A 25,131-nucleotide genomic window follows, 5' to 3' on the forward strand; every position below is an offset into this window, starting at 1 on the left:
ACTTATTGTTGAAATTGAAATAAAATAGAGTGTGTAAAAATATATGATGTTTGCTTAAACAGCATTATAAATACAAATAAACAATGAATTAGTTTATAAATAAATAAAAACAAATAAATAAAGTTAATTTTGTATTTTCTTTTCTCAAGTGGCGTCCTTTTATCGACGATGAAAAAAGTTTTTTTCATAAAGATCAAAACATTTTAGGTTGTGACCATGTTCTTTTTAGCTAGAAGAAAAACATTTTGAATGAATGCCATAACATTTTAAATCGTGACCATTGTCTTTTCATTCAAACAAAATTCTTTTTATCAATATAATAACATTTTAGATTAGGAGAATTTTATTTTTCTTAGAACCATGTTCACTGAGCCAACATGGTTACAGGTGAAAATGTTACATGGTGCCGCAAAAATAGCTCCTATCGTATTATTTTGCTCTTCAAATATGATTGTGACAATCATGTTTCTTCTCTGCGTGAACCAAATCGACGTTTTATAATGTAGGATTGGGTTAGGTTCAAAGTTTAATTTCAGCCGCAAAAAAGTGGCAACATTTGAATTTTGGTGCTTATAAAAAATTTAAGTATTTAATCTTAAAATATGATCATTTTAGCACGATGAAAAAAGTTATTTTATAGGAAAAATGAACTAGCTCATGCCAAAATTGAACTAAATATTATTAGATTTTTCGAGATTTCCAAAATGCATTGTTAAAATAACGAGAATTTACTGACAGTTTTCCAAACTACCATTTTCGGTGTATTCTGTTCATAAAAGCAAAAATTTACTAAACTTAAAGAAAAAAATCATTGACGCCAAATTATTGTCATATTAATCATTCTTACTGTTTTTAAGAAGTGTTCGAAAATTTCCTTCTACTTTAGTTAGCATTGAACATATTTTGCAGAAGCACTTTGCCTTTGAAAAATATAACATACTTGGGAACATCTTCTCTCAATAAGATGAGTAATTTACATATAAACATCAATATTTTTCTGTAGAATCATATGGTTCTTTAATTTACTCCAAACTTCCAATCAACCTAGAAGATGCTTCAAACCACATGACTTATTAACCCTTTCGACCCCGAATTTTTATATATATCGCATACTCTCAATCGTGTTTAAGTCATTTAATTCAATTAATTATTAAGTAATTCACAATTAAGTAACAACAAATCTCGTAACTCAGGAAAATTTTCGGAACACGACAATTGGTGTGATTCACGACAAATCTCATGATTCGCTGCAGTTACTGATCAGTAAGTAACATTCATAAATCACGACGGAACAATTCGCAAAATTCAAATATATTTCGCAATCAAACAACGGACGCTACTGAAATATTTAGCGTGATAAAATCCGTGAAGGTGATTAAAATCGGTGAGCTTGAATCGTGAACGTGAGTTTGTTCTTTAGTGTGATTTTTTTCAGTCTCTGTCTTAACGTGAATTTGAATTTTATCGTGAGTGTGAATTGGATCGTGAACGTGAATTTTAATCGTGAGCGTGATTTCCGAGATATTATACTCACGCTAATCACGAACACAATCAAATTTTTGTTTACTCCCGTTCACGCACATTTACGAGATTTAGTTTAAATTTCGTTCACGACTTCGCGTGAATCATGCGTTATTCACAAAAATGTTTTGTTTTTTTTTTTGTTCTGAACCCATGCCAGTTTAACTGGCGGTCTAAAAAACCAAAGTATAGTAAAGCGCCAATATTCGTGCTAATCCACCAGTATGTTGCCAAGATGGCTGATATCTATGGCTTCTTCCGTTTTTGCGATTCCTTTCAAATTCCCCCTCAGCACAGCAGATATGTCTTCCACATCATTGCCGCATTCCTAATCACTGAGACATCCCAATCGAAGTTCAAAATTTGTTTAATATCATTGTTTTTCAAACCTTTTTTCTCTAGGTCCCATGTCCAATAATATGTAATTTTACTACCACAATTTCCCAAAGTTGCCCACAGGCAACTTTTCCATTTTAAAAATTTCTCACTTGTTGTTTTTTGCAATTCTAAGATTTGACTTCCACAAATGTTTTATTTAATATGTACTAAAACAGATTTAATAAAAACGTTTAATACTTTTGTTGTAATTTTTGAACAAATCCCATTTATGAAATCCGTTTTTCAAATTCGCAAATATTTTTTTCTTGAGGCAAGCGCGTATTAATGAAAATAAACTTGCTAAATGACAAAATAACATACTAACTGTTTTTTAAGTCAACTTAACACTTGTAGCTTTCGATACACACGCAAAAAAAAAAAAAGTTTGGAAAACGTGTACCGAAAACGTTTTTCTTTTGTTAGAGTTTTTTGAATTGCTTCGAAAATTTTAAACTTTTATCACCAAAAAATTCGTTTGTTACAAAATTTTTATTTTTTCAACAACAAAATATATTTTTGAACCAACAACACAGTCCATTTCGTTTATATCAAGCACTGTTCTTTTCTGACTTTAAGTCTGGAATATACGTAAAACAAAATTGTTTGGTGTTCTGTCGAAGCAGGGATCGAACCCACCCTAGGCATGCAAGGCGGACGTAGCAACCACTGCTCCACGATGCCCAACTAAATATATATTTCTGTTAAACAAAGTTTGTTGAAAGGGCTCGTGGGCGCCGCAAGCTATGCCATATAAATATAACTTTTAATAATAATTGTCTATTGATGACAATAACAGCTACATGGCTCAGTGGTTAGTGTGTTGGCTTACAAGTTGCATGGTCCACGGTTCGATACTCCGTCCAGGCGAAAGGTAAAATTTAAAAAATTTGTAAAATCGAATAATTTCTTACATATGGTTTGTATTACAAGAAAAAGGGGATAAAAACTAAAAACCTCGTGGAAGTGAGAAAGATGTGAGAGAAAATGCAATTAGTCAGAAAGTTAGTCTTTAGGAAATTGTTTTTACATGCTGGAAAAGAATAAACGTTTATCACAAAAAGTATATACTTTTCTTCCAAATAAACTTCCTTACAGCGAAAAGCAAATGAGAAACGATCTTTTTTGTCTAAAATTTCGTTTGGGAAGAAATAATTTTTTTTGCGTGCAGTTAGAGTTTTATGAACAAAAACAACGCTGACAGGTAGTCTCAAAATACAAAAAGTTGCCCACAGGCAACTTTATGGTCGAAAGGGTTAACTCGTTTTAATATATGAAAGCCTCAATTTAAAATAAAATTTTTACAACAATAATTGTCCTAGTTTAGTTTTAGGGTATTTTAATTTCTGTGATTGTTAATAAATAAACTACTGGTTAGTCACTTCTTCATAATAGAGACTACACTGTTAGAAAAATATGTTTTTCATACACTGAAAAAAATTTTGACGTGATATTAAAGATTACGCAACCTAAATTTTAGGATGCGAAATTTACAAAATATTAAGGACAAATTTCTTTAAAATAATGAAATTTTAATTAAAATAAAGTTTGTAATCTTTGCTTCAAAAATATTTTCCATTAGGACACAAATTTTGTAAATTTGTATCCCTCCGTTAAAGTCGCATGTCTTTGAACTAAGTCTAATTTTCCTTAAAGTAAAGAAACACATTTTTGATATAAAGAAATTGTCCTTAAATTAACTGAAATAATGAAACTTTAGATTTAAGATAAAAACGCTTCAAATATAGGCTAAGACTTATTTTGAGGATTTAGCGTCTTTGGTTTAAAGTTTTTTTGGAATTAAGAAAACATTTTTTTTGAAGCATCCCTTATAATTTAGATTTTTAAACTGGCATTTATTTGAACGTGACTACCTTTATTAATAAACCTCGAAAAGAGAATGCAAATTTGATAAATGAGATCTGTACCCTAATTTAATTTTATTGGTCCTAGATTTAAAGCCAGATAGGTCGCTAAAAAATTTCTTTATTTTAAAGAAGCCGCATCTTTGGCTCGGAATCAATAGCAAAATCCTTAAGGGAAGGTCAAAATCTTTCGATCCAAGTAAACTTTTTTTTTGAGTATATGTTCCGATATAAACAAAATGTGTTTCGAGCAAAATTGTTTAAATGTTCCTAAAGTAGCACTAAATGTTTGGGGCACATATGTTATTATGTTAGAATATATTATGTTTGGGGCATGAATGTTTCATAAAAATAATATGTGTGAATGTAAACATATATAAATTTACAAATTTCAAGTAAACATATATATGTTGTGATATTTTATTCAGAGAGCGACAGAGAGAGAGAGAGAGAGAGTATAGAGAAAGAAATAGAAATGGAAACCGGAAGGGTTGACGAAAGATATCAACATAACACAGCGAGAAAATCAAAAGAGAGCAATTTCTGTGTAACCGCTTGTATGTTGTTTCGGAAAACTGTTTTATGATAAGTTCAAAAATTTGATATGCTTAAGTCTAAATATTATTTAATTTGAATATTAGAATAAATATTCGGAGTAAAAAGAATAGACATTCGGAACCAAGAGAATAGACACTTGAAAAAAACAGCATGTGTTTTCGCCTTGAGAGCAGCATTTTATGTATGTGAGGACATGTATTTTGTTTATCATTTTGGCATTATGGGAACAATTTTTTTTTTGGTTCGTTAAAAGAAATCGGAACGTACGAGTAGTAAGTCAAAATATTCAGGCAAAGGAAATTAAAAAAAAAACGGTGGGAAATATACAAAAATTGCAAAGGGATTTTCATAAAAATAACGAAATGGCACTATACTCTTTTTAGAGTTGGGACAGTAAAATAAAAAAGGGGGAAGCAGTGAAAAATTAAACAGTAAAATGTATAAAGACTAAGTTTAGTTCCTCTTCAAATATAAAAGCGGCCATTAAGTTCGAGTTTTGCAGCTAAAACAATTGAAAAGGTTTATTTTCTTTAAAATGAATTATTAAAGAAAAGTAAAGGACAAAACAGCGTCATTTTAAAGCGATAATGCCAACTTAATACCGGCCTTAAAGGTAAAAATGAAATTAAGTACAAAACATGAGTAAGTACAAACGATGAGTTTTTGTATGCATTGTAAATGCATTTACAATGGTGTTAAATGCTAGTTAAAAACTGTTCTCGCCTAAATAAATTTATGTGTATATTACAAAATTATTTATGTATTTTTATACTCGACCCAACGTTCTTCTTTTTTACAGTTTTTGAATTCCTTCCAACATTTCAAACTTTTATACCAAAAACAGTTTTTTGTTACAAAATTGTTATTTTTGCAATAAAAAAATAATAGTTTATCCAAAATCTCACTCCATTTCGTTTATATCAAGCACTGTTGCTGACTGTAAATCTCTAATAACCTAAGTTTCATTATAAAAATTTTATATAGTATAAATATAAAGTGTTTAAAAAAAAAATGGATCGGTCGGAGCAGGGATTGAACCCACGACCATTTACATGCAAGGCGGACAGGCTAACCATTGCTCCACGTGGCAAACAAATGTATGTTTTGTTTGCATCGGCTCGTGGGCGGGGCAGACTATGCTATATAACTGTAACTTATAACGATAATTGTCTATTGATGACCATAACAGCTACGTAGCCCCGTGGATAGTGTGTTGGCTTCTCCGTCCAGGCGAAAGGTAAAATTTAAAAAAAATTATAAAATTTAACAATTTCTTCAACAACTGCACTCTTAAACGGTTCGGGTGGATTGAATCAATGTCATCAATCGAATGAATAGAATACAAGGAACCGCTTGATTGAACAGGTTCAAATGAATGTAAATGTATGAACGAGACTTGGCTTGCATTAAACGTGACGTCACGCTTTGAAGATATCCATTCGTTCCAATTCTTGTTCGCCACACGGATGAAAAAGACTGTTTTTCATATGTTTGGCTATAAACATTATATGTTTGGAACACAAATTTTTAAACACAATATTTTTGAGTGCAAGCATATAATGTTCATAAACTAGCATAACATGTTTGGTACATATATGTTAATATGTTAGAACATATTATGTTTGGGACATAAAATGTTTTTAAATATAATATGCTTGGATGCAAACATATATTAATTTAGAAATAGTCTATAAACATATATGTGTTTAGTAGCTTGGAGCGCTATTTAACAGGGAGCGATATTGAATTAAGTTGGTGGTTGTTGCTTGTTATTACAAAATTAACATTTTATTTTTCCTTGGGCAATTGATCAGCTACTTCTTTGATCCTTACAAACTGTGTGGTCCGCTGTTCGAATCCCCGTCCGGCAAAAGGTAAATTTAAAATAAAAATCATACAATTGAATAATTTCTTCTACAATGTTTGTATTACAGAAAAAGGTGCTAAGAACTAAAAAATCTCGTGGAAGTGAGAAAGATGTGGGGGAATATACAATTAGGCAGAAACAAAATTTTGAGCATTCAGGTCGAAAACCTATGTTGTTAGCACCTATATTACCTGTTTATTTTCATAATTCATTATGATTGTAAATATATAAACAAATAAATAAAATTTTGAACACAATATTGTTTGGGAGAATTTTTTTTAAGCATATAATATTTTTGGGTGCAAAATGCTTCCAAACATATTATATGTTCACATAATAACATATTGTTTTTTGGAAGACAACATTATTGAATTTGGATGCAAAAATACAAAATGTTTGGAACTTAGACTACCCAAACATATATTGTTTAGACCAATATGCTTTCAAACATATTATATATTGGTAGAGATCAAACATATAAATGTTTGGGCAATACCCAAAAATGTATATGCTTGAAGCAAAATATGTTTGGGAGTATATGTTACAGAAGCGATTTTTTGTGAGCGTGCAGCAAACATTCGAATGTATTAGAAAAAGAATATTATTTTCTCGAGCATTTTTCGGGTATGTGCAAAGTTCTTGATTGTGTTTTGAAAGAAAATCAGATAGAATAAAGGATAAAATTTTAATAAGAATATTGAATACAATTATTGAACATAAAATTTCCGAGGGTTATAGGTTTTGCCCCTACCATCTGAAATTTGTCGAAGAATTCTTTACTGAAATTCATTAGCGATCAAAATGAATGGAAACAAGCATTAAGAATACAAAGTTTTAATTCAATAGTTATTTTAAAAGTTGTCTGACTATGTAATATATCTTTTAAGTTATCCATAATCTAGTGCGAAAGTTTTTTTTTGCTGACTGAATTTTAACTGGATGTATATTTTATGTGATGGGAACTGGGATGTTATAAATTATAATATATTTTTGATGCTTTTTGCCATTCTGAGTTATAGGTTAGTTAGGTTAGGTTAGGTGGCAGCCCGATCAGGCTCAATTAGACTATTCAGTCCATTGTGATACCACATTGGTGAACTTCTCTCTTATCACTGAGTGCTGCCCGATTCCATGTAAAGCTCAATGACAAGGGACCTCCTTTTTATAGCCGAGTCCGAACGGCGTTCCACATTGCAGTGAAACCACTTAGAGAAGCTTTGAAACCCTCAGAAATGTCACCAGCATTACTGAGGTGGGATAATCCACCGCTGAAAAACTTTTTGGTGTTCGGTCGAAGCAGGAATCGAACCCACGAACTTGTGTATGCAAGGCGGGCATGCTAACCATTGCACCACGGTAGCTCCCATTCTGAGTTATGGTGTCGTTCAAACATACAAGCGTCGGCCCTATCGCAAACAACTACAAACCTCTACCATACTTGCTTGATGTCGAGTTGCATTCGAACACAAAAATATATGACAACACCGTAAATGCAACTTTTGGTATGACGTCGCCCATTTTCCAATCTTCCTTTTCTATTGTTTTTGGGTGCAACGCTCTAGTTCTAATTTCAAATCTTAAACAATAATTTGTATTAATCACACTGTTAGAAAAATATGTTTTTCATATGTTCCGATATAAACAAAATGTGTTTCGGACACAATTTTAAAACACAATATATTTAAGTGCAAACATGTAATGTTCCTAAACTAACACTAAATGTTTGGGACATCTATGTTAATATGTTAGAATATATTATGTTTGGGGCATGAATGTTTCATAAAAATCATATGTGTGAATGCAATCTTATATATATTTACAAATTTCGACTAAGCATACATATGTTGTGATATTTTATTCAAAGCGACAGAGAGAGTATAGAGAAAGAAATAGAGATGGAAACCGGGAGAGTTGACGAAAGATATCAACATAACACAGCGAAAGAATCAAAAGAGAACAATTTCTGTGAAACCGCTTTTATGTTGTTTCGGAAAACTGTTTTATGATAAGGCCAAAAATTTGATATGCTTAAGTCTAAATATTATTTAATTTGAATAAAGAGAATAGACATTCGGAACCAAGAGAATAGACATTTGAAAGACAAACAGCATATGATTTCGCCTTGAGAGCAGCATTTTATGTATGTGTGGACATGTGTTTTGTTTATCATTTTGGCATTATGGGCACAATTTTTTTCTTGGTTCGTTAAAAGAAATCAGGGGTCTCCATAAAAATAACGAAGGGGCACTATACCCTTTTTAGAGTTGGGACAGTAAAATGATTAATAACCCACATTTCGAAGTTTCATTATAAAAATTTAATATAGTATAAATATAAATGTGTAAATTAAAAAAAATTAAAAAAAGTGTTCGGTCGGAGCAGGGATTGAACCCACGACCCTTTGCATGCAAGGCAGACATGCTAACCACTGCTCCACGTGGCAAACAAATGTATGTTTCTGTTAAATAATGTTATGTTTGCATGGGCTCGTGGGCGCTGCAAACTATGCTATATAAATGTAACTTATAACGATAATTATCTACTGGTGACTATAACAGCTACGTAGTCCAGTGGATAGTGTGTTGGCTTACAAACTGTATGGTCCTCGGTTCGATTCTCCGTGCAGGCGAAAGGTAAAATTTAAAAAATATATAAAAGTGAATAATTATTTGTGAATTATTTGTATTACAGAAAAAGGTGTCAAGAACTAAAATATTTCGTGGAATTGAAAACTACGAGTATGTTGGGCAATGAGCACAATCGTCTTTGGGAAAAATTCTTCCAAGCATATAATATTTTTGGGCTCAAAATGCTTCCAAACATATAATATGTTCACATAAAACAAACATATTAATGTTTCGGCAGTATCCAATAATATATGTGCTTCCTGCAAAATATGTTTGGAACATATGTTAAAGAAGCGATTTTTTTTGAGGGTGCACACATATATTTTTTAGAGATGAACTATTTTTTATTTACATTTAATCAATGTTTCCAAATAATATGTAGTATATATTCTAGACTGGATCAATTAGAAAAATCAATAATATTCGCAACTTGACATATTTATTGGAAATGCCAACTTAGTTTTTGAAACTGCGCCATTTAACAAGCTCATTGAACCATAAATAATTCTTTCCGCAAAGCATCACTCTCTGTTACAAAATTTGACATTTCTAACACGATGAAAATATATGATGTCTGATGTATACTAAATATTTATCACACACGTAGCAAACAAACATTAAAAAATAAGTGTCGTTCACAACAAATGTTCCCTAGCGAGACATTTGTATCTTGACGCTCATTTCATACCGGTATACCTGGCAAACATATAAAATGCATTCTTCCTAATTTCTACGAAAATAACGTTGTTCAAACGAATAAAAATGTATTATATTTCATGTTAGCCTGATACCGAAACAGGCATTTGACGTCCAAATGCATTATATCTAATTATACAATTATTTGTCGAGCTTTATGGACAGATAGATTAAGGAACATGGTTAATAGAGCCATTGAAAAGAAAACGCCAGACACAAATCTATACACGCCTGGATTGTACATGTTTCGATTCGGGCGAATGAACCTTTCCACAGCCTTTAGTATAGATCTGGCTGGGAGAGATAACTCAATTTTGGGCCCTTTATGCTAACTCCTTATGGAGAAAACATTTGAGAATTTAGCTCTTACAAATTGAATCTTCTTTTCTCCCACTGTACTTCATCTTTTCATATAACTTACAAGTCCCTTAATCTTATTTTTATTTCGATTTGTTACATAGTAATGCAACAACACGAAATTTTTTTTAGAAAGCTAATTTGTTAGAATTCACCTAAGTGGTGAACAGGCGAACAATGCTTATTGTTTCTACAGTCAACTACAACAACATGTGGCAACTTACAGAAACTGGTTTCCAGGATACAACAACAATTCTAACGCGTACATTAGTCGTGTTTTTCCTAGTTTTACGACGGGCTCATCGTTGCTTATTATATTTCATGTTAGCCTGATACCGAAGCAGGCAATTGACGTCCAAATGCATTATATCTAATTATACAATTATTTTTCGAGCACGCCTTTTCCTTAAAATTAAGGAAAACATTTTTGATTTGAAGGAATAATCTTTAAATTAACTGAGATATTGAATCTTTTGATTTAAGGTAAAAATGCTTCAGATATAGGCTAAGACTTATTTTAAGGACTTTGCATCTTTGGTTTTTTTTTTTTTTAAATCAGGAAAACTTTTTTGAAGTATCTGTTATAAATTGGATTTTTAGACTGACATATGTTTGTTACTCGCGTACAAATATCGCGTATTTACTAATATATAACAGAAAGGGAATCAAATTCGATAAATGAGATCTGTATCCTATTTTTAATGTTATTGATCCTAGATTTAGATAGGTCGCTAAAAATGTCTTTAGTTTAAAGAAGCCGCATCTTTGGCTCGGAATGAATATCAAAATTCTTAAGGGAAGGTCAACATCTTTGGATCGAAGAAAACTTTTGTTTGAGTGTATGCGACATCTGTACGGTTGAAGTTTGTTTTCTCTGTAAGATATAACTCTTTTTAACTCTTTGATGAAATTGTGCTATTTTTAGTAATTAATTTTTCACTCTTTATACGAGTATTATTATATGTAACATAAATGCGATCTTTTCTTATAAAAGACCTGTTTTGTTGCTATTTTTCTCAAATACTAAACCAAATAAAATAACTACAGAAATAGACTTGCAGAATTCATTCGTACGAATATTATTTAAATGTATCACCATATCAAACTTACTTTTGTCACCTTAATGCAAAATCCATTGAAAATTAGTTCGAGAAAATAAATAGATTAGATTAGTGTTTTTAATAACAATAGACTTGAGATTGGAATACTAATAAATTGACTGAAATGAAATAAAATAATTTAACCTGGAAAATAATTTGTCACAACAAAATCATTGAAATATTAGGACTTTATTTTTTATTATTATATTTATTATTATTATTATTTTATTATTTATTATTATTTTTGATCAACCGGTTATAACTCGTACTTCGTCAGTACGATGAAAATGAAAAGATATAACGACTTGTGTTGCCACCTTATTACTATTAACTATTACTATTTTTATATACGGCTTATAAAATAATAAGAGTGGAATAGCTATCACTGCCCAGCAATAAATTGGAAGTTCATCTTAAGGCAAAACTTTAAAAGAACATCCAAAAATGTCCTCCCAAAGATGTTCTTTATTTTAACTGCAAAGGAAGTTCTTTCAATTTTTTATAACACTTTTTTATATTTAATGGGAAATTTAAATGTTTTTTTGTTTCAAATAGGTTAAAAACAGAGTAAGAATGAATAAAATGGTACAAATTATTTAAGTTTTGTCGAAAAAAATGCTAAATCAATTCTAGAAAATTGCGAGTTTTTCAAAATATTTGAGACCAAACGTTTCAGACAAGCCTTAGAATGTATTAAAAATCATACAAAATTATAAAAATTATAAATTTGGCAAAATATGACAAAATTTTTTAATTTACATCCAAAACTCTGAATTCAGATCACACCTTAAGATGTGATGCTAATTCAGTGCAACGGCTGTTGAAATGGTGGACATCCGTCCGATGACAAGCCCATATTAAATTCATCGCTTCTGCGCAAATTTCACTACTTTTTTGCTGGTTGATTTAAACTGCACTTTAATGTTTTTTATGAATAAGGCCGTTATTGTTTGGGGGATTCTCATTAGTATAGAAAATAAATACACACTTATTGTCTCTCAGTGAGACGCAATTTGTTTTCATTTGATTTTCTGACTGTGTCATGTTGGTGCCTTTCTTTTTCTCTACATTTGATCAATATATCTTAACATACATATGTGTCGACGAAATATTTAAAAGAATATATATTTAAATCCACTCATGTATTATTTATGAACATTTGATGTCCCAAACATTATATAATCTAACATATTGACATACGTATCCCAAGCATTTTATACGTCATTTACATTACTCTTCCAAAAACAACTGCCATTTAAACTCAAAAAAGTGGATTTCGAGCGTATTATACTAATTTGTAAACATTGTATACTTTTTGTGTTAACCAAATTAGTCCCAAACAAATATTTTAACACCTGAACATATTGTAGTAAATTATTAAAACTAATTAATAATCATTTTGCATGTTCAATAGGTAACTTTCTCATATCATAGAATAGAAAAGAAACAAAATTTTAGAGTCTTATAACTATAAAACAATTAGACTATAACTTTATTCATAAAATGCTAATATTTGTGAAATACATCCTGCTAAGTCCAAAATTTTAATTCTTAAGAAATTGAATACTTCGGAGGACATTGTTGTTATTATTACTCTATATTTTGCTTTACTTAGGAAATATGTACATCTCTAAAGTATTTCATGTGACCGAGAAAATATGGCAAATCGCGTTTTATAGAGTTCAGTGCTCTTATATAAACCAAAAAGCAACACACACACTCTCGTATCACATGCTAATGGATTTGTTTTTAATTTAACTCGTGTATAAAATTACGCTGATGGGAAGAATAACATGACCATGCTGCTGCGTCATAGAATCGTTGCAGAGACACATAAAAAAGTATGCGTATACGTAATGCGTTCTTCTCTACTACGAGTCCTTGTTTTAATTCAATGGTAAAGTCATGTATGTATGTGAGAGGCGATTCAATTTGTGTTAGGGCACGGTATTCACCACCACCATTCGTTTTGTGCTTCGGGTATTTTGTTTAACTGCGCATTATTGAATATTTCACAAGAGTTGAATACATTTCGTTCTCATGAATTCCAACCATAGTTATTGTTTTGTTCCATTCCGTTTCGTTGCATTCCCTCAGCTGGCATGCTAATCATTTCGACCTCGTGTCGTCACCAAATGTGTTGGTATCTGTATTGTTTAGGCTTTCTCTTTAATGTTGTCCTTCGTTAATGGTACATGTTCACATATATACATATATAGTTACTTATATCACTCGGTATACGTACAGTGTTTCCAAGAGGTATAAGGCTCAACTAATGGTGATTTCGTTTGGAAAAAAGTTTAATATACAAATGGTACAACATTTTATGGTGTTACCACAATGTTGCAGAAACTCCTGCAAAGACCACACCGTTACAAACAAGTGGTTTGAAAGTGTAACCGTAGACTAGCTACAGTGCAAAGTGAGTTACACTTTTGGTCTTGCGATGAGTAGAACCCCGTCAATCGAACGTGTACAATTTGAGTAGGCTGCACTGGGTAAGAGGGGTCAAGTGTAAACTATGCAACACATTTTTTATGAAAAAATTCTCTTGTAAAACAATGATTCATATGTTGAAGAATAGAAAGAAATTTAAATAAAACCATTTATTCTGAACGTTTGAAAACACTGAAAGAAGAGTTTTATTTTCCGAGGAACGAGATTGTAGACATATATAATGTGCTAAAAATTTGACTTCCAAACATATAATTTTTATATCCAAACATATGAAAAACAGTATTTTTTATGCATGTATGTTGTATCATATGTTATTGTTATGCGTATGAAACTCTGTTTCATTAATTTTTTATTATTTTTCAATTTCCTTATTTCAAGGGTCTGGCAAAAAATTGAGTTATACGAAAGCCTGATATTATATTATATGGGCAATTATTTTTGAGGATGTAAGAACGCATCAGACAACACTTTGTATTGAATCTGAAGTAGAGTATAAGACCATACAGTCTGGGTTTGACTATAATAGCTATCGGAAATATCGGATCCAGACTCCAACATTGTATAACATATACAGGTTGACATCTATGTGTGGATTTTGTACACGCGTATATGTATTTTACGGGAAAAGATTTTATTTTGGTTGGTGGTATTGTAAAATTCGATGATACAACCGGATGACAAAGGCACTAGCAATCAACTTACTCGTAAATTTATACAAAAAATAATCTCTATAAAAAAATTAATAATAAAAAATAAAAAAAATATAAATTATTTATTAAGGACAAAAATAAAAATAGTGGTTCTTTTTGTTTGTCATCCGTCGAACATATATTTTTGTTATAGTACCACTCCTAATAAATATTCTTACCCACAGTGCATTTACAATTTCACACTATGTAAAAACTAAATAAGAGAGAGTGAAAAATGAGAGATATTTATAATACGTCAGCACTGACGAGCCTCCAAACTTATATATAGATGTGTACATACAAGTAAAAATGTATTTTATATTCGTTTTATATACAGTGGCTTTCAGCAAGTTTGTAAATGCTTTTTCCACTCTTTTTTTGCAAACGAGTTCTAAGTTTGTTTGCTATAAAGCACCTTCCGCACGCACAGAAAAACCATGTTTGGACATGGTTGCCGCATTCATTTAATGCTTATCTAGAGCATGTAATTGCCGCGAAAACCATGTATTTTGTCTTTGTAAAAATAGTTTTCGAGCGGAGAAAAATGTATGGTGGCAATAAGCATTTGAATGGTTCTCAAATACCGCAAAAATGTTTTATCATTTGAATGATAGAATTTGAGACCATTAAATGGTCGGGAAAATCATGTACCTGACCATTCAATTTTTTTTACTTTTTTGCAAGGAAAAAAGTATTTTTATACGTTACGTATAGACATGGCTAGAGCCATTACATGGCCATAAAGACCACGTACATTGTTTTCGCGACCATTTACTTTTTTCATTTTTTTGCAGCGAAAAGAATTTTATAAAAACATTGACAGGTACACACGGTTTTCATTTTACGCGTCAGTCGTGTGTTAATTGTTACTTGGAATGGACGCACGGATGAAAAAGACTGTTTTTCATATGTTTGGCTATAAACATTATATGTTTGGAACACAAATTTTTAAACACAATATTTTTGAGTGCAAGCATATAATGTTCATAAACTAGCATAACATGTTTGGGACATATATGTTAATATGTTAGAACATATTATGTTTGGGACATAAAATGTTTTTAAATATAATATGCTTGGATGCAAACATATATTAATTTAGAAATAGCCTATAAACATATATGTGTTTAGTAGCTTGGAGCGCTATTTAACAGGGAGCGATATTGAATTAAGTTGGTGGTTGTTGCTTGTTATTACAAAATTAACATTTTATTTTTCCTTGGGCAATTGATCAGCTACTTCTTTGATCCTTACAAACTATGTGGTCCGCTGTTCGAATCCCCGTCCGGCAAAAGGTAAAATTAAAATAAAAAAAATCATACAATTGAATAATATGTTCTACAATGTTTGTATTACAGAAAAAGGTGCTAAGAACTAAAAAATCTCGTGGAAGTGAGAAAGATGTGGGGGAATATACAATTGGGCAGAAACAAAATTTTGAGCATTCAGGTCGAAAACCTATGTTGTTAGCACCTATATTACTTGTTTATTTTAATAATTCATTATGATAGTAAATATATAAATAAAATTTTGAGCACAATATTGTTTGGGAGATTTTTTTTAAGCATATAATATTTTTGGGTGCAAAATGCTTCCAAACATATTATATGTTCACATAATAACATATTGTTTTTTGGAAGACAACATTATTGAATTTGGATGCAAAAATACAAAATGTTTGGATATTGACTACCCAAACATATATTGTTTATACCAATATGCTTTCAAACATATTATATATTGGAAGAGATCAAACATATAAATGTTTGGGCAATAGCCAAAAATGTATATGCTTGAAGCAAAATATGTTTGGGAGTACATGTTACAGAAGCGATTTTTTGTGAGCGTGCGGAGAATACGCAATTACTGTGTTTTGTGTTAATTTATTTATTCAGAAGTGGTACGTGGTTTTATGTGAACACAAAAAAGGAAAGTGTAATTGAAAAAACATGTACCTGTTTTTTGTTCTGCATTTTGCTATATGGATCATTTATTTTTATTTGCAGTTACATGATGTCTGCGTTTGTACATTTGATGGGCACGATGTAAATATGGAATAATTACTTATCGTTGATATTGAAATAAAATAGAGTGTGTAAAAATATATGATGTTTGCTTGAATGAATTAGTTTATAAATAAATAAAAACAAATAAATAAAGTTAATTTTGTGTTTTCTTTTCTCAAGTTACGTCCTTTTTTCGACGATGAAAAAAGTTTTTTCATAAAGATCAAAACATTTTAGGTTGTGACCATGTTATTTTAACTAGAAGAAAAACATTTTTAATGAATACCATAACATTTTAAATCGTGACCATTGTCTTTTCATCCAAACAAAATTCTTTTTATCACTATAATAACATTTTAGATGAGGACAATTATTTTTCTTAGAACCATGTTCACTGAGCCAACATGGTTGCAGTTAAAATGTTACATGGTCGCCGCAAAAATAGCTACTATCATATTATTTTGCTCTTCGAATATGTTTGTGACAATCATGTTTCTTCTCTGCGTGCGGCCACCCAAGGTTACAAAATCCTTTTTTCTTCTATTAAGAATCGAGATATCCTTCGCTCCATAACGTATACCTCAACCTATATGAGGTTGAATTACACGCAGATAAAGTCAATGCATTTTTATAGCTGATTTAACTTTATTATAGTTCATGTAGTAGTTGATTTTAGTTAGATTTTGCCAAATATGAGAAAGTTTTTCTTCTTTTAGTTATTTTTTGCTAACATAAATGACGTGAAATAAAAATGAGAAAAAAGCTTTATACAAATGAAGTACACAATTTTACTAAATTGGAAAATAGTTAACAATTTACTAAAATGGGTGAAGTTTACTTAAATTGCGTTCATAAGTTTCTCTATTAAATAAATTTTATTTAAATTGTGTTTAAATTGTTAACTCCTTCAAAATATTAAATTTTCTTAAGCAACAGAAATAAATTTATTATTATTAGTAAATTTTCTACAATTTGACATAAATTATTAACATATTTGTACCATGTTTCAATTATAGAAAAATATCTTTGTTAACATTTTCGAATATAAACTACATGTTTTTCATGGTGGGTTTACATTTTTCTGAGTGTAGAGATGTGCACATCGCCATTGGAAATAACGAAGGATCTTGAGTCTCGATAGAATGAATTGTTTTCAAGTAGAAAAAAATATTTTTTTAGTTTACACTGTATTTTATTATTTTAGCATAAAATTATCTATCTTTTGATTTAATTTTAATTTGCAGCAAATAATTGATTTCCAAACTTCCATTAAACCTTAATTAATTGTCTGTACATAAAAAAAAAATAATGGAACCCAGACACGACATCATGGCGAGGACAATTTCAATAATAAGGATGATTATTTTTGTGTGTAAAATGCTTGAACTTTGGTCTTGCAGACTGCCTACTGCTCTTTGGGCATCACAAATTTGTTAAAAACGATATTGTTTAATAAAATAATGTATGTGGCATATATTTGTGAAAGGTTCAATGAATCAAATGGGTTTGCTTTCTTTTTACTAAATGAATTATGTAGACGAAGTCTGCTCTCAAATAAAGACATGAATATGAACTTTGCTCCAGCTTTAGTTATTATGAAGGATATCAGTAGTTAAAAAAATAACACGTCTAGAGCAAACACAAATATGTATGTTTGCTTTGAGCCGCCAGTAACTATGCTTAGCAAAAGATATTTTTAAAAATCGCTGACATCATTTCGAATGTGCAGGCATTGATTAGAGAATAGACTGGCCTTTATACAATAAATAACGTACGTTATTGCATAGATTGAATTCACTACAGAGCACCGACCTTGCCCCCTACATTAGCTGACCCTGTAAAATTTGCCAATATTTCCATTAAGGGTCCTAGAAAAGTTGAGCAGAAAATTAAAGGATGTGTTCAAGAACAGCCATTGTATAAATTGACCTCATTGTGATTGCTACAAACACACATAAATTTGAAATTATTTATTGTGAAACTGGCTAAAATCATGGTTTGGGGTTAAGATGAATGCCAAATATGTTCCATACGGGCTTACTTACTGTTGTGAATAGGATGAACTGCAATTTTATGGCCTTCATCATAAGATGTAAGATTATTAACATGTAAATTATAAATATGTTATTATTGATTATGGCGAAGTCAAAGTCGTCTCCAAAAGATATTATATCCGTTTGTTACAATCATGCTTGCTTCCTTGAACGAGGTAGGGTGCAATTTTGATTTGTTGTCATCTGAACATTCTATAAGTCTGATCTTTATCCAAGAATATTTTACTGTGGCTAAATTGAATACAAAATCATTGTTAAGGTACTGAAAATTGCTATATGCATATAATCTGCTTGGAAATATCCCATATCGGACCTTGATCACACATAGTCGACATTAGAGCTGGTTTCTTTTAGTACTGGATACCCAAGCCGAAGGCGGACTAAAAGAAAACAAAGTACTCGATAATCCTTTCGAAAAATGTGCAACATTGTCATCAGCTGTTTAAAAACAAATCACAGAAAAAAGTGAAATCTTTAATTTTTAATGTATGAAATGCTCAAATAGTAATAAATATTTACTGCTGACACTGTACCACCATAGACCAAGGAAGGAGACGTCTTATGTGAATTCACAGAGCTGTGGTTTGTCTGCACACCGTAGATGGCACTTTTTCGTCTGCAAATGAGCGATTTTTTAATTTGGCTTTAATTTGTTTTCTTTCCTTTACTCTTTTGATGAAAAGAAATTGAGTCACTTGACTGCGCATTGCAAATAAACAAAATCATTGTGAATTGTCAAAAGATGTCTATACCTTCCTTGGTCTATGGTACCACTTTGAATTTCATGTTATTAGACCAATTAGTCACAATAAATTGCGATCAAATCACTTATTCAATTTTATCACAAAGTTATTGCATTGCTGATAACTTTAAATAAGAAAGATCACGTAGCTCTAATATTCTGTGGTGTTAAAGTTTTCGTTTGCCTAAAAATTTGCTTACACAGAAAAAATATCACCAAAATATTTGCAACTAAAAAGTTAATTGAAGTTGAAAAATTTTAAATTAATTGATACAATTAACCTTTTAATCAAGATATAAACATTGAGTTAATTAGACCAATGATTGAACATTTTAAAATTTTTAATTAACAAATTGATTGATACAATTACAATACAATCGAATTCGAAAGACTAAGGCTATGGTCACACTAGGCAAATATTTGACCAAAATAAGTGTCAAACATTTTTCCTGAATCATTTTCCGAATATCTGGATATCGTTTTTGGAAAATAATCCTACCATGATGTTAAATATCGAATATGAGCTAAACATGTTAGCTGGTTTGGCTGTGTCGACGTATTCTTATCTGATTTCTGTCAAATATTTGCCCAGTGCCCTTTGATAAATTCTTTTTTTTTTTTCAATTTTTAATTAAAAATTTATATCAAACAAGCCAATTCAGAAAGTAATTAAAAATAGTAACCTATTTTAATTAAAAAATAATTGAGTTTTGCAATCAACATCAATTACATGTTTAATTGAATCACTTAAAACAATTTATTGAAATTTCCTAATGAAATCAATAAATTTTTTAATCAAGTATTTTTTATGTCCAATTAAACCTGTGATTGATACTATCATTTTCGTGATTGAAGACATTTCAATTAAAAAATTAATTGGACCCTTTAATTTCGTGATTGAATCAGAAAAAAATTTTTGTGTGTATAAGTCAATTTCTCTAAGTGTATCAAAACTCTCAATGGTTTTAAAGAGCTTTTCAAACGATGGGGATGACTAAATGTGTAATGTTATACCCTCCGCCATAGGGTGGGGCTAAACTAACTTTGACATTCCGTTTGTAACACACCGAAATATTAGTCTCAGATCCCATAAAGTACATATAACTTGTTACAAGTGGTTGTTATATATGACTTATTTATTTAACATAGACTCAATATGGACTAACTTACAGTTTAAAAGACAATGTTAGGAAACAAAAATTCGATTATGGATTTCAAACTTTGGTAGAACTTTGTACACAATCCATGGTGGAGGGTACATAAGATTTGGCTTGGCCTTTCGACTTTCAGCCGTATATACTTCTACTAATGTACACGGAAAGTACCAACGTTAGCAGTATGAAGTAAAGGCAACTGCATGTCTGCATGATGAAGTTCCGTAAAAGCGTACACTCTAAATTGCAAATAATAGTTATTGATCAAACAGTATGTATTTGTCGCAGCTTAATGGAAGTGGCAATGACAGCACAGAAGAAGCTAGAGGCGACTATGAGTCGGATGTTGAGTAATAAAAAAACGAATGCCTTTACAACCAAAAATACAATGTTGGTACATGATTCTATTGGTACAACAAATTTTTACTTGTGACAAATACTCAAATCAATTTCGTTTATGCCAAGAGCTCAAATATGCTGGAAAACGAAAGGTTTAGTGTCACAATCTTCTCATCAAAAATTTTACAAATATTGGGTCCGGTTGAAAATACTTCCAAAACCAACTAAATCGTTTCAATTTTGTATGCTAAACGCATTGGTTTTTAGTGATATTTTGTGTGTTTCTTCGAAAAGTTTTAATATCAAACTTCAATCAATTCGCACAATTTTTAATATTTCCGCTTGGGAGCCACCGTGGTGCAATGGTTAGCATGCATACACAAGGTCGTGGGTTCGATTCCTGCTTCGACCGAACACCAAAAAGTTTTTAACGGTGGATTATCCCACCTCAGTAATGCTGGTGACATTTCTGAGGATTCCAAAGCTTCTCTAAGTGGTTTCACTGCAATATGGAACGCCGTTCGGACTCGGCTATAAAAAGGAGGTCCCTTGTCATTGAGCTTAACATGGAATCGGGCAGCACTCAGTGATAAGAGAGAAGTTCACCAATGTGGTATCACAATGGACTGAATAGTCTAAGTGAGCCTGAAACATCGGGTTGCCACCTAACCTAACCTAACCTAATATTTCCGCTAGTTTTTGTACTCACAAGACAGGAACTTAACAGTTTTTCATTTCAAAGTACAGCCAGTTCAAAAATATTTTCAACTATCGTTTGGCTAACTGACAGTTAAAACCTAACTGACCTATATGAAACTGACCGTTAAGGAAACAAACTAAATTTATATTTATGAGAATAAAAGTGAAATTAAACACGAATTTATGACAAACGATTCAGCAATTGTATTTACACTTTTTCATTTACCTTTAAAGAAAAAGGTTTAAGTGTCAAAAGAAATCTACGCTTCTTTGAAAGAAAAAAAAAAGAAAACACTTCTTAAATTCAAGTCTGTTCTAATTTATTTATCAATTAATATTTTGTTAAAAGTTTTTAATATATGATCGATATTTTATGGTATAACAAATATAATTATGTAGCCTGTCCCATCCATTCTCAAATTTACAATTGGTAATGGCAGCGTTGCCAGAATTGTTTCACCAAAAACCGCTAGATTTGTCCAAAAAACTAGCCAAAAAAAGCTAAAAAATTAAAAAAAAATAGCTAGAAAAAAAGCGAAATTTTTTTGTATCAAAAGTCACATTTTTGATTGAAATTTAACAAACTTTAAGGCTTTTTTTCACTTAAAATGCATATTATTTTAATTGTATTAATTTTAATTCCATTTCTGTGAGACTGTAAGAAAATCTATGTCATATTAGCTCTATTTGCGTACTCGATACATTTTGATTACTATCACAAATTTTTCGTCCTTCGTTTAATTTCCTAGTAAAAACATTTTTCCCAGTAAACTTGCAATTATCAGCTGGTTAATCATCAACAAGTCCAATGTGTGATATATTGCACAACGTCACATAGAACTGCATTAGAAAATATCAATATATTATATATTTTAACCGAATTAATCATAAATTCGTGAACGTGTACAATTCTCCTAATTTTACCCAAGAGAATAAAACCCATTCTAACTGTCTTGCAAGTTTATGCTGAATAACTTTTTTCGAAAACTTCCCATACAAACCTATTGTTGTCCAATTTTCGTAAATGTAAATCCATTCCATTAATAAATAGCAGATTTGTTTTGATCCTATCACTACGAATTTTTTTATTGCATTTTTTTGATGTTAAAAAAAATAATACCACATTCAAAACTTTATTTCCCTTATTATTTCTATGTTCGGTACCAAAGATTTTGTACACTAATGATTTTGGTATTGATTCCGAGTCAAATTTGAATTCATTCTTTTTTTTTCATGAGCTATCACAGTGCTTTAAAAACGTGCTAACGACAACTTAAATTTCCAAATTCAGACTCGACTTTAATAAGAATAAAATGTTGAAAAACCTCTTCTATTTTTGAACGCTATTTTGGTTTGTGGTCAAGATACAAAAACTCCACAAATTTAAAGACTATATCATTAATTTTAAGAAATTTTTAGATTTGACCCTAGTCTTCTTTCATGAAAAGATACCGATTTTTAAGTTGAATCACTTAACTACTCGTATAAGGACAAAACGACTTTATCGGCTTTTGGACAAGGAAAACAGTTTATATAAGAGAAATTCACAAATGCTATTATAACCAAAATTCGCGTTCGTATTTTAAGGACATGAAATCTTTGGTCGCACGACAATATTTTTTCAGTAAACAAAGTAATTCACATCTACTATTTTAATTTAGTAATATCATAATAACTTTGAAATATTATAATAACATAAAAAGAATAAACGAGTCAAATGCTAATATTCCTAATAATTTACTGACATTTTATATAAGGAATTTGTATGGTAATAGTAGATTTAAAGTTTACGATAACTTTTATGAATACGAGGAAGAAACTTTACAACAAGGTGTATTTGCTGCAAAATGTATGCGGGCATTTTGCAGCAAATAATTATTAATGTTTCAAATGAGAAAATGAGCCGGAATAATTATTAATGTTTCAAATGAGCTTTGAAATGTGTGGAAAACCTTATTCTGGCAGCAAGGCTTAGATAAAATCGAAGTTTTATCCATATTGCAATAGGAACATCTCGAAAATAAAAAAGCCAAAAATAGCTAAAAGGGTCATGAAAAAAAGCCAGAAAAAAAGCTAAAAGCTAAATGAATTTTTTCCCAGCTAAACGTCTTCAAAACAAGCCAAATCTAGCGGGAAAAAAGCTAAATTGGCAACGCTGGGTAATGGTAACAAGCTCACTTTGTTTTAGATAGGATTTTCTACATTTTAACATTCGACCTTCTCGTACTGCCCATACGATTCGTTTCATTTGTCTAGAATAAAACTAGAAGAGCTTCTGTTATATTTACAAGGTGGCTGATAAGTAATGCAACAACAATAAAGCCCCATATAATTTTATATATTTTTATTTTATTTCATTGTTTAAAAGCAAAACATGTCGTAATTAACATGAAATTTTAGAATCAGGTTAGATTTTTTCGAATTTGCACGAATTATGGCCTTCAAATGGCCGACAAAGCCTTTACACGCTATTACATGAAGTGTCATCTCCGAGGAGTGCATTATTTGTTTTAATTTGTAATGGTGGACATTACACATGGCCATAAGTGTATGTCTACACCTTTTCGCGAGTTCGTGAAACCTAAATAGTAACAAATTTTATAACAGATTAAAATAATTGTCTTTTCTTTTCTTTTTTTCTTCCAGTATCATCACATTCGGAGAAACAGCTGCATAGAGAAAAACTAAGAATCCGTTCCATTATTGATTTCCCCAACTGTTGATGGCGGCTACCAAAATCATTGATGCGCCCCGAAATGGCCACGAAATGGCGCCTTTGAATACAAGGGCGCGAGGTGATGGATCACATGGTGTTACGATTGTCTTGACAGCGCCCCAGAGAAATTCTGTTAGTTCGGTAGAAATTCCTGGCGATCCAGAGCGTGCAGCATGGTCCGGAAAAATGCAATTCTTTCTCAGTATTATTGGATACTCTGTAGGTCTGGGAAATATATGGCGGTTTCCCTATCTATGTCAACAGAATGGTGGGGGTAAGTAAGGAAACCCGGGTTTTTCAATTTTACATTTGAACATATGACATTGATCAAAAGGTTCTGAAATATCTCACTCTATATAATTCGGTTTCTAAAATCTATGACAGTTTCCATTCTGCGGGGGAAAAATTAACTAAATAATCGTAAGTGCCTATGATGCCGAAGACGAACAAATAAATCAACAATATATTTTCACTATGCTTATCTCATTAATACACGAAAATCCCAAGGAGTACATATAAAACAGAATTATCTCGCACGCTAATCATGTTGCAAGAGCAAGATGTTATTTTTGGACGGTGAACATGGAAAATTTTTGTCGCAAATCTGTTGTTTTCTCCGCAAATCAATCATTAATTTTCGAGAAAATAATATGGTTGCGACAAACATTCTCCATGTTCACTATCCAAAAATAAAATTTTGCGCTTGAAACATGTTTGGGGTGATCATATTCCTTCTCTGGGTGCGCATATCAATGAGGGTAATTCGATTCTATTGTATTTTCATCCCAAAGAATTCGTTTGACATTATTTTAGGCACCACTTGCGGAGATATTTTTAAGATATCTCTATTGTATCTGAAGATTTTCCCAAAAGTATTGAGTGATTATTTATATACCCTCAAAGAATTGCCTACACTGAAAAAATATTGTCGTGAGGCCAAAGATTTCATGTCCTTAAAATACGAATACAAATTTTGCTTAGCATAGAAGACGCATTTATCTAATATAAAGTTTCTTTCCTTGTCCTTATAATTAAGTGATTTGGATAAAAAATGGGTATCATAACATGAAAGAAAAAAATTTTAAGCTTAGGTCAACTTGACTTTAATAATTCAGAAAAATTCTTTAAGATTAATGAAATTGTCTTTAAATTTGTTGTCTTTTTGCATCTTGACTACAAAGCAAAAAAGACGTTCAAAAATAGGACATGTTTTTCAACACTTTATTTTAAAGACGTTTTTTACTTGAAACATAGCATAATTTCTTCTGAAAGTCGAGTCTGAATTTGGAAAATAAAGTTGTCGTTAACT

The 25,131-nt window shown here is 31.0% G+C and overlaps 1 protein-coding gene across 1 annotated transcript in view; it reads left to right on the forward strand.

Annotated features, from left to right (window-relative positions):
- Positions 1 to 25,131, forward strand: part of LOC142240704 (sodium-dependent neutral amino acid transporter SLC6A17) — a 112,606-nt gene that overhangs the window by 64,338 nt on the left and 23,137 nt on the right. Inside the window, exon 2 of the mRNA XM_075312405.1 lies at positions 23,753 to 24,096. Within this exon, the coding sequence (XP_075168520.1) occupies positions 23,829 to 24,096 (268 nt within the window). The 5' untranslated portion in view covers positions 23,753 to 23,828. The remainder of the gene's footprint in view (positions 1 to 23,752; positions 24,097 to 25,131) is intronic.

The sequence above is a fragment of the Haematobia irritans genome, chromosome 5 (genome assembly GCF_050003625.1).
Source record: "Haematobia irritans isolate KBUSLIRL chromosome 5, ASM5000362v1, whole genome shotgun sequence".
Lineage (NCBI taxonomy): Eukaryota > Metazoa > Arthropoda > Insecta > Diptera > Muscidae > Haematobia > Haematobia irritans.